This window comes from Anopheles cruzii, chromosome 3, assembly GCF_943734635.1.
Source record: "Anopheles cruzii chromosome 3, idAnoCruzAS_RS32_06, whole genome shotgun sequence".
NCBI classification, from domain to species: domain Eukaryota; kingdom Metazoa; phylum Arthropoda; class Insecta; order Diptera; family Culicidae; genus Anopheles; species Anopheles cruzii.
In genome coordinates, this window is record NC_069145.1 from 21,075,873 (window position 1) to 21,086,740 (window position 10,868).

The 10,868-nt window shown below is 44.8% G+C and overlaps 1 protein-coding gene across 1 annotated transcript; it reads right to left on the reverse strand.

Annotated features, from left to right (window-relative positions):
- Window positions 1–1,814: 1,814 nt before the first annotated feature.
- On the reverse strand, window positions 1,815–3,544 carry LOC128273022 (protein farnesyltransferase subunit beta). The gene is made up of 3 exons (XM_053010926.1): window positions 3,360–3,544; window positions 2,329–3,266; window positions 1,815–2,249 (listed from the first exon to the last, which is right to left on the reverse strand). The coding sequence occupies exons 1-3, from the start codon at window positions 3,459–3,461 to the stop codon at window positions 1,862–1,864; spliced, it is 1,428 nt and encodes a 475-aa protein (XP_052866886.1). The 5' UTR covers window positions 3,462–3,544; the 3' UTR covers window positions 1,815–1,861.
- Between the last annotated feature and the right edge of the window lie 7,324 nt (window positions 3,545–10,868).

Sequence of the window (10,868 nt, forward strand, 5' to 3'; positions counted from 1 at the left end):
CCACTTCGCGGGCTACATAGAACGGCCAAATAAATTAAACTATTTCCTAATGCATCCTCTGGTGGATCTCCGGCTTATCTTACGACGCTGCGTCTGGCATCGAGTGGTTGGCTTTTGTTTCTCCTTCTCTTGACCGAAGCGCGTTTCAGAAATGCACTGAACGAGAGAGTGCGCGCGCGCATATATCACAGATGATGTTTGTTGTGTTGTGGGGCTTTCTTTCGGTCCTCTATTATCAGCTTTCACCTACGCGGACCATCTCCATATCCTTGTGCTTTCGCTGTTGTTGCTTCGGGCTGTACGCTTCTACTGCGTTGCCGTTTGTCGCCTTCTTCGAAGCCAGCCAAAACAGGCTCTCGCCTCGGCTGTTTGTGATTCGCTTTGCTCGCTCTCTTCAACGCGTACGCGTTCTCTTTTCCTCTCAAGCGCTCAGCGCTTGATTGCGGAGTTTGTTTGGTATTGCCGTGGTCGACTGTTGTTTGGGAGCAACACAAAAGCAGCTGTGCATTTCGTGTTCGTTTCGCTCTCCTGTCGAAGTAGGCTTAGGCTTTCTCGCTCTGTCCTTTTCGGGCACCTCGGCTGATCCGATGGTTCTCTGATTGGACTTCCGACCCGCCCTGCGAAAGTATGCGTCGTTTCGATCGACGAATCCGTTATATTGTACGTGATGCAAACGCACACAACACAACACAACCCCTTTCTGGCTTGCTGTACTCCTACGCGTTGTGTTTGTCTAAACGCGCAGGAAAGAGAGCATCGGAGAGAGCTTGTTTCCTTCCGTCAATAAACAAAAAGGCTCCAACTATTTCATCATCCAACTACGGCTTGGTAGCTGGCTTTATGTTGCTTTATCAATGTGCCTGAAACGCACAGAAGACAGAACGGAGTGTACGAAGTAATACGGTTTAGACGATGGAGTAGAAAAATGTATCACAGCTGAGCCGAAGGAAAGACTTGAGGACGATGGATGCTTTTCTCTCACAGGACGGTGACACAGAATGCACTATGGTACATGGTGCGATGGCGGCTACTGTGATTGCACAAGAAGCAGCTTCTGGGTCATCTCCAAGTTCCAGGGAGTGACGCGATGCGCGATGTGAATGGTTGGCCCCCAGCAGGATACAAGAATGGAGCGCGTCCCGTCGCGCGTCCGACACACTTTCAATTATTCCATCACTGGTCGCACGTTGTCCGCTGTTTTACTACTGAGCAGAGTACTGAGTGGTACTAAACGATTTCACAACTCATCTAAGCGTTGCTCGATAAGGTACAAAGTGTTAGGTCCTCACACGCAAGGACGCAGCGCACGGGCGTTCAGCCTACGCCTTTGACAAAAGTCAAACAAAGAATGTCGCCAGAAGCCTTGGGTCTGTGCAACGCACTGGCTGTATTGTAGGCTGTAAACAATGTTGCATCAATACATATCTGGTGGCTCGCGAGTTCAAGCCGGATTCAAATGCATGTACCTTGTGCGTACAACCTGTTTTTCAGGCATTTGAAGCTAGCTTTAAAGTGCTGTTCGAGATGTTTGCATGCGAATGTGTTGGTGTAATCGCAAGTGTTGCCTCTTTCTGATTGGTTGTTTCGTGTGGAGACTTTCGTGATCTTCCTTTATTGTTTGAAAAAAAAAATCCTATGTTTGCATCTAATTCCCATCCTTTACTCAACTCCGAAGGAAGAAATGTCTTGAAATGTTTGTTCGGTAGTAACAACCATTATCGAACCGGGTGTTTAAATAGCGGTTTATTCAAAAATAGAACAATCACACAGTTGAAAAGCACGAGCCGCATTTTATTTCGCCGAAAATAGGCCACAGAGTAACGAGTTTTATTTTATCCGCACGAAGGATGAAAGAACGCACTTAGGAACCCATCGATCGGTCTTCCGATGCCCGACTGCTTGTACATTGACTGTTGTTACTAGTGCTACCACCGTCCTCGGACATGCGTGACGACGTGGATCGAACTTCGGAACCGTTTTCGGGCGTATCTTCGGCAGGAGCGGTTGCTTTCTGCTTCAGGTTGCTTTCTTGCGTGTCTTTTTCGAATTCCGTTTCCATCTGATCAAACTGGATAAAGTAGCGACACGCGTCCAGCGCTGCCTTTGGCGGTATGTTGTGCACCGGGTGCGTAGGGAGCACCTCATTTCTTTCATCGGTTCCCAGGACTAAGGGCAAACTGTGGGATTCGCAGTGTTGTGCGACGGCTAGTCCGCTCAGCGCGTAACAAGTATGGTAGAGATCGGCCGGTCTGAAATGGTTCGAGAGGGAAACGGAAATAGTTAAATCAATTCAATAGTTTGAGTTTGATAGTTTTGATAGGCACTTACTTTCCCGGTTTGTCGATTAGTCCGCCGTTGGGTCTTTGGCAACAGATCATCACATACTCCTGCAGTGCTAAACGATGGAAGAGGCTTACGTTTAGAATGTCCTGATTATGTTCTTTTCGTGCGATAAGGCTCTGCACGATCGGCACCAGTGCGCCTTGCCAGAAAGAGTAGCATCCGTCCACCAGCTTGTTCGTGCGACCCTGAAATCCACCTTCGTATGCCATCTGCCGGTTGACTGTCCAGCGAAGCAGCGCATCCAGATCGCATCGTTCCTCACCTCCCAGCATCATGAGGGCGGCCGCGGCACAGAACGAATATCCGCCATGCGCTTCTAGGTCGGGAGCTCCACCGAAACCCCCTTCATACGTTTGACATTCTGCTATCCACGCCGCCGTCCCTTCGAATAGCTTTAGTTCTTCTTCAGGTGTGAAGGACACCAGTTTGGCGGACGAAATGGCACAGTAAGCACCGCGGACGTCCAGCTCGCCTCCGACATGCATCCGGAAAGCACCGCTATTTTCACGGACTGCGCCAAGGAATTGTTTCAACGACCGTCGATCGATGGCATCCAGTGCCTTTTCTGTGCCGATGATGCACAAAGCATTGACGGCCGCATAGGTGGTGGCCAGATGTGGATCTTGTCCTGGACCTCCACCAAAACCACCGTCTTTGCTGCGGCATTTGACCAGAAAGTCCACCGCCCTATCGAGCAATTCGTCGTCGAAGCGCAAGCTCAGAATACTGGCGGCGTTGAGAATCCAGTAGACCATCCACGGCCGGCTGCTGTCCAAACACTCGTAGCTGCTGGACAGGTGTTCGAGTGACATCTGCAAATATCGTGCGTGGTCGTTGCGATAGAGTTTTGGTAAGCTGGGATCGAGGGCAACCATCTGTTCGTAGCGGTTGTAAATGCGTTCGATTGATGCTTCCGTTTTGATCTGCGGCGAAACGGAAAAACACGATTGTTCTATTTTTATAATACCGTCTTAGCCTAGACCGGCAGCGAGCACGTTTGGCGGCCTTTTCAGCACCTGATCGATGGAGGAAAACGTTTCGCGTCCTTCCTCATTTTCATTTAGGCGGTAGCGTTTGAACTGCGACAAGTTTCGTGGTTGTTCTTCCGAAGATGCCATTCCGATTCCGATTTGGCTGTACCTACGATCACAATCACTAAATATGATTTGCTTGTTGCGGTTTTTGCTTTGCGTGTTTTGCTTTTTCGTTTTGAAGTGTTTGTTTTTTCGTTTTAGAAGTGGAAGTTGACAGCTGTTGTCATGTGACAGCTTGCTATGGTAGCGCCACCTAGCGGAAACATTCATGAACTTCAGTGGAAACTTCATGGATCGATAAGTTTCTGGCGAAATGAAATGAAAGTTTGTATGGGAAAATAATGTTTTTGTTAAGGAAATCTCGAATCATCATTAATCATTAATCATCTCGAACTCGAATCGATGTTCGAAAATAGCCGCTCGAAGCTTTGAACGGCAGTTCAGACCGAACAATAGAAAGTGAAGCAAGTTCAGTACAAGAGCGAATAAAAGTTCAAGAGTCACAGAAAAGCAGCTCTTTTCTTCAACTAGCAATGTAAAAAATGAAATATTACTCCAAGTGATACTAAAATTAGTCAGAGTTTAGATACCAACTAGTGCTGGTGGAAAATAAAACAAACCAACATGAAAAGGTTGAGATTAGGGAAACCGATTGAAGATAAGGGAAATCGTACCACACTCAGCTACGTTGCCTTTTCGGATACGGAGCGTTTGATTGCTGTGTAAATCGCTTTTGGAATTTTCTGAAGAAAACATCAATGAGGTCTGGGAAATTACAAACAGGCGAAGACAAACTAATGATAAGGGCAAACGTTTTCAACTAGAAGATCGTACAGTGGAAAACTGCAGGTACGAAACAGTTCGAACTTTAGCGTTTTCCAGTTCTCGAGGGTTCTATATAATTATTCGCTGAAAACTGTTAGCATACTCCAAAAGGTTAAAATCTATAAATTATCCTTTTAAAACGTATTGAAACATGTTGAACAATAGATCCTGCGAAAGCAGTTCTCGGTTCTGGGGAGCTTTGTCGTATACTTAAAGCTCCGTAAGTTTTCGCACTGAGAGCAACTCATTTCCACTCTGCAGCCGTGAGTGTCTCGAGGCGTAGCTCATTTCCAGCTACGCTAAGAGTTGGCCAAGCGGCCATCGTCAGTTTCGTCGCGGATTCTGAACCGGTGTGAGCTTGTTCCGGTTTTGTGTGAACGTAACTCATACGTACTTCACTACTCAACAGTACTCTCCCAGAACAAACAAAAAACGGTCCATACTCTCGACACACGTGAAACGCCGGTAGCTCGGGTAGCCACCACCTGACCGGAAGGTCGGATACGGTCAAAGCGATAAGGATAAGTTTGGCGGCAAGGACGGCGGTCGGAGGTAGAGCTGTTGATGGGTGCAATAAACTCCCCGATAATCGAGCGCCATTAGCGAGCTACGGCGAAGTTTCCGGTGTCCGTCTTCCGTCGGTGGTAGCGGTTTTCGGAACTCGTGTCGTTCTGCTACCGTCCGACCGGGGACCGCAAGACCTGGCCTTCACCCTCTCTGGACACCGAGATCGGTTTTTATTTCCCGGATACTCGGCGGCGGCGGGGTGTGCGGGGTAGTGGCGAAAATTCAATCCCATTTGAAATCCATCGTTCCGGCCCGGTGAGCTATTCATTTCTGCCGGACTTTATTTACGTTACATTCCGATTGATCCATCTTCACGCTCACTGCGCTGAACCGCCGTAACACGGAATCAATTAATCGTTAGCCACAGCCCGTCAGGGAATCACGGATCGTTCAGATTCCGGATCGCTCATATCCTGGGACGAAGTCTTCCTCGGTGTTTCCTGAATCATTCTGCGGTCCCGGTGAGTGTGTCGCTAGTGATTGCCCTCAAAGGGAACGGTGACCGACGGCCGGTAGTTGTGGTAACTAAAAAAAGTGATTGATACAAAAAAATCCCCAGCAGTAAAGTGCAGGCTCGTGTTCAGTGTGAAATAGAGATGACCACTCAGTTTGTGACCCGACCGTTTTGCGGTGCTAATGAGTTGTGTAAAGAAATTTACATGATAAAATTCCCCAGCGTAACCGAGAGTGTGTAAGAAAGAGAGACGAAGAAAAACAAACACCAGCTATCTCTCTTTCACGCATAGCAGCAGCAACGGCACCGAGGATCCCTCATCGTCCTCAAGGTGTCGTCACACCTTGGCACGATTCCTGCTCCTCACTGTTGTTCGTGTTTTCTGGTCTTTCTCGAAACGTGCGCCCGTCGAGTCGGTGACCAGAACCGAGTCCGGTGTGTCCGAAGGTACGCAAAACGCTCCGTTCCAGAACAAGCTCCATCGTCCGGAATTCCGAAGAATGCAAACAATTAAAATAAACTCGTCACGAACTAGTGGAATGCTTTCAAAAGTGAAGGGACGTTGCGCGTAGCTTCCTAGGCTGACAAAATGGACGAGTAGTGTATTTCCGAGGGACTAGTAGTAATGTAACCTGCAGAAAACCCGGGTTAAACTTCGTCTGCTCTGGAAACGAACTGGGTTCGACGAATGGATGGCGGTGGCTAGTGGATATCAATTTACTTTTTCTTTGCGGCCCAAACTGTCCCCAAAGAGCTTCTTTTTCTTTTGTATGTTGCCTTTTGTCGGCACGGAAAAGAAGTTTAAAAGTTAATTTAATTTTTGGTTAATGAACACGCTATTCATCAAACAAAGCAACTAGAAGCGTAGAGCTTAATATAGTCTTTTAAAATCCTGAAAACACATTTCGCCATCCGCCATCTGTTTTGAAATTATTTTTTTACAAAGACTAAAGCTTATAGTTGGCTAATTTGTTTCGCTTGGTGGTGTTGTACGTGTGTGTGTTTTGGCTTTTTAATGATATGTTTGCATTTCATTAGTATTCCGATGATTCGGTGAAAGTTCGTCGAAACGTAATTTTCCACGTTTCCGTCATCAAATAACGACCCAAAGCCATGTTCTACCAAATGGCCCTTCGGGCAACACATTTCTTTTCTCTTGTCCTTCGTACACTGCAACATAGAATTCACCAACCAGGGGATCCTGTGCCCTTGCCTGACCCTAAACACGAACAAGAAGAGCACCGATAGAAATTCACCCTCGCAGAGATGTCGATCGATGGAGGGGCTTAAAACGGGTGGCTCAAATCCCGCGTTTGCAGTCAATCGTTGGAATCTTCGGATGTTTATTTCTATGAATCGGCCTAAAGACACTTTTCGAAATTGCCAACGCCACAAGCTTGTCGCGCTTGGAATGCTGCATGTCCCTGGCTTGGTAAAATATCCTATCTTTCAGTTTTACATTAACATTTTTTACGCAACCTCCGAATGGGGAAGGTTATCGCGCGAGCTTCCGTTGATGGGCGAAGCGTTCGCGAAACCACGGAACGATTGCGCATTTTCGGGCCGGAAGTACATTTCAATTTTATTTCATTCCGGTACCGGGTTTTAATTGAATTCCTTAGCACGCAGCACCAAGTTTGTCAAAATGGCATGAAAACTGTCCGTCCTGCGAAGTGACACCAATTCGTTGCGCAATTTAATGAAGCGTTTTTGAGCTATAGACCGTAGAGTTCACGGGCTACAGAACACGACAATCCATGGTTTCAACGGCTGTTAGATGAGTTCGCAGCCCTTCTGCACCTGAAGGGAATCCATCCTTAAGTTTGGCTTAAGCTACATCACTCGTAGCGAGAAGTGAAGCGTAACTCAACTGACGGCACAGCGACCGATTAATGGTATTAATGTCAACAAATCCTATTAATTAATCCTTATACCAGGTCTTAAATAAAGCAGTAGACGAATTTAGATTAAATGAACTGCAAGAGCTTTTTGCTATACTGTAAGGGGCAGGTTAAATCATTCTCTTAATCGCGACCATGAAAATTCGAATCCACGCGTTGAATAGGCGAGGGATACTGCTTGTAATTGCTCATTGCTCAGACACTATAAGGCGCAGGTTAACAACTGAAAGGTGTTCATGTGTTCATGATGACTAAGATATTATTAAATAGGGCAATGTTTAGGAACATAAAAATTATTAGTTGCTGCTGTTATTCACAGTGTTCAATTATATTCCACACTGGTCGGTTGAATTGGTACAAAATCTAGAATAGCAACTATACACAACTTTAATGGAAATAAATTTAATAATAAATAATAAATAAATTTAATTCATTTTATAAATTTAAGTTTTGACTTTAGGAGAGGATCATCAAAATTGTGTATATTTGAAAGCAAGCCGACCTAAAAGAGAACCATCGCACCGCACGATGTTTAAAGTAAACGGACCGAAAGAGTGAAATGTGTGTTGTTTGCAAGCAACATAACGAAAATACAATCGCGTGTGCCGCTAGCAATTAATACTTCACCACGACACCACCCGAAAATCGCTTGTACATGCCGATTCCATTCAAAAGGGTTGTTTAGTTTATATCTCGTTAGCGTAACGAGATTCTCGGAAGCCATTTTTACCGTTTGGTTTGCTCAGATTGAGACTGAAAATACTCTATCGTCATGATCCTCACATTCATGGTTTTCAACATTCTCAAAGTTCAGGGTCCCATGTTACCAGCATAGCGGTGCGGCAGTTGAAACACGCTCCAGTTCAAACTCGCTCAACTGGGATCCTTTCGTGTTGAGAAATTTTTCAAACTAATTCCGTAGCAACAAGCTTGAAAATCGTGAGTTCGTGGAACACAAGTGAGGTTCCTGGCGAGAATGTGAGCGGAGTTCACTGACCAAACTGCTTCATGGTCACTGTAAAAAATTGACCAAAAAACATCTTGAAGCATGGTATCGCGCTCGAACAAACAGGGGCTCGTTTTAAAACACCAATTCGTTCGCTTAACTAAATAACACAAGAAACAAATATGAACCAGCAACCCAACTTGACCACAACGACGCTTTAGTATCCTGCCTGTCGCCTTGAAACCGCTGGAGATACGCTTCCCAATGGCTTAGCGAAACTTTTCCTTTTTTATAACTTTGCTGAACTTTTACTTTCACAAAACCGGCCAAAGTTCCGACTGTGTGGTACTTCGTCTCCTGTTGGTGCCTGTTTCGTGGGCCGAATGGAACCGTCCGATAAAAGCGATGAAAGTGGATCTCTTGCTGCGGGATGTTTGCTTGATTTCGATCCATCATGTTAACCAAAAAAATCATCGTCTCGTTAGGTTTCTGAATAGTGCTGGTGAATTCTATTTTCACAAAAAATCACATCTAGGGGAAAAAACGAATTAGATCAACAGCGTACACACACTTGAGATTTCTTCGAGAGCGACACGCGTCGCAGATAGTCGAACTGATTTTTCCGTACCGAATTTCCGTCAGTTTAAATATGCATGAGATGTTTTGATTCACTTTCTTGCAGTCCTTCACACGTGCAAAACTCCAGCCCGGTTGAATCGGGCTGTCGCGGTTCAGCTTTTGTGTGCCGTGAATTGTAAATTCTTTCGGCAAATTAGTATGCGGGTCAGAATTTACGCACCAATGTGTTCACGCACAAGGAAAAGAATTGATTGAACTCATCAGGGACAACGTGCGTACTTATTTACGCCCTCAAGAAGGTGTGCATTAAGCTGTTTGGAGCTGTTTTTTATTTGAATTGCTTATTAAAACAAAAAGTCAGCCAAAAATAAAGTTCGTTTTGTGAGCAAAGTGAATGAAGCTTGTTAGAATTTTTTATGAGGCTTAGTCAAGAATTATAGGAAAAAATTGGTTATAATCTATCGCGATTATGTGCAGTTCAACAGTGTGTTGGGAAAGATAAAGTAGTTAATGTAACGAGGAGCGATAAAATCTATGTTTAACGGAAACAATGTTAAGCCCTTTCGTTAAAAAATGCTAGTAGCGATTAATAGCTAGTTATAGTTTCAGAATTCTTATGCTCAATATTTATGGTAGTGTTAAAATATTTAAGATTCCAATAAAAGAAATGAGTTTCTAGATGTTGGATATCCCGACAAATAGATTATCATTGTTGGATCCTCCTAAAGTATAGTAAAAAGCATAGGTCTTAGGAATTAGTAATTCATTGAAGTTACTATCTTCTGATTGCGTGGAAGTGAGTGTAGAAAACTACTTTTGTGTAAAGAAGAAGGTTCACAAAATTGTGCGCACGTTTTGATAACAAGCAGCTAGAGCGAAGTTGATTAACCGTTTGGTCCCAAATTTGATGGCTAATGAAGCATGATCGTTGGGCCTGTAGCTATATGTAAATTGTTACATCGTTTCTGGTGAAAGCAGCCACCTTCATTACATGAAGGTGGTTTCTTTCACCATTCACCACCGTATAACGGGAGCCCGAAAACGGGATCGTCCTTAAGGTGGTTTGCGAGATGGGTTGGAGACCGTTGCAAGCTGTTTCTGTAGGTGAAAGATAATAATGAAACTAACGGGGGCCCGGATTGGCTGGATTTACGGTAAGCTACTTTTAAAGGAGCTGCCGCGAAGCTTTCTTCGTTCAACAGCATCTCTTGAGGCTAAACGCGTTTGAAACCGATTCACTCCTTTCAAGTGCAAGTCGAGAGATGGGCAGTCAAGTCAAGTTTAATCCTCTGCTGCGGCTCTCAAGTACTGAAGGTAAGAACACTCGTAACGGAGGGATACACTACTTCTCTCTTTTCAATGTACCTTTTATCTCACACAATGATCGTATCGCTGCTAAGCGGTTCAAGGGAAGGATTATGGAATGATCGGTAGGGTTGAGGTTGGAGGAGGACTACAGATATAGTGAAATCGGTAAAGAAAACCCTGAGAAGTGCTAGTACTATAATTTGACGAATGGCAAAAGCTTAAATTGACACTGCATTGAAGTTATTTTGTATTATGTTCTCAGAAGAAGATTGAAGAAAGAAGGATGATTAGAAGAATAGGAAGAATAGGAATTAAGTGGTATTGTTTTGTGGTGCTATGCAAAACACAGGACGATTCAATGAAGTCAGGACGATTCTTATCATCCATCAACGCCGTCACCGTCCCATTTATGCCAGAGGCAATTAATAGCGGTCAATTAGGCCACATTCGGGAGTCTTCTGAACGATGAAGGAGCCCCACTTTAATGGTAGCTATGAAGGTGACCTCCGTCAGTCGGGTAAATCAAACCGGCGGCCACCAAAACTATAATCGGGTCAAACTATTTTTTGTTCCTGTACTTGATTTAAAGGCATTTGCGAGATGAATAGCGACCCGAACCGATTCGGGGACTTTTTGTAGCTTGAAGTGCCGAGTACTTTCACTATTGCGATGGTAAATATTGACTAAAGGAATAGAAAAATGGCGTTAACTGAAAAACAAAGAAACTCCTTGCGTTGAACAAGTGGCCCTGACCGAATAAGGCCAGGGAGCACCAGCCATAAGGAGGCAGAAATACATTAGTGTGGTTCGACATTGTTCCTTGTCACAAAGTTCCGGGAAGTCAGGAAATACTGTGGCATTGTGTTGGGGTGGACTGACGGAAATAGTATTAAATTGTGTCCCTTCCGGGG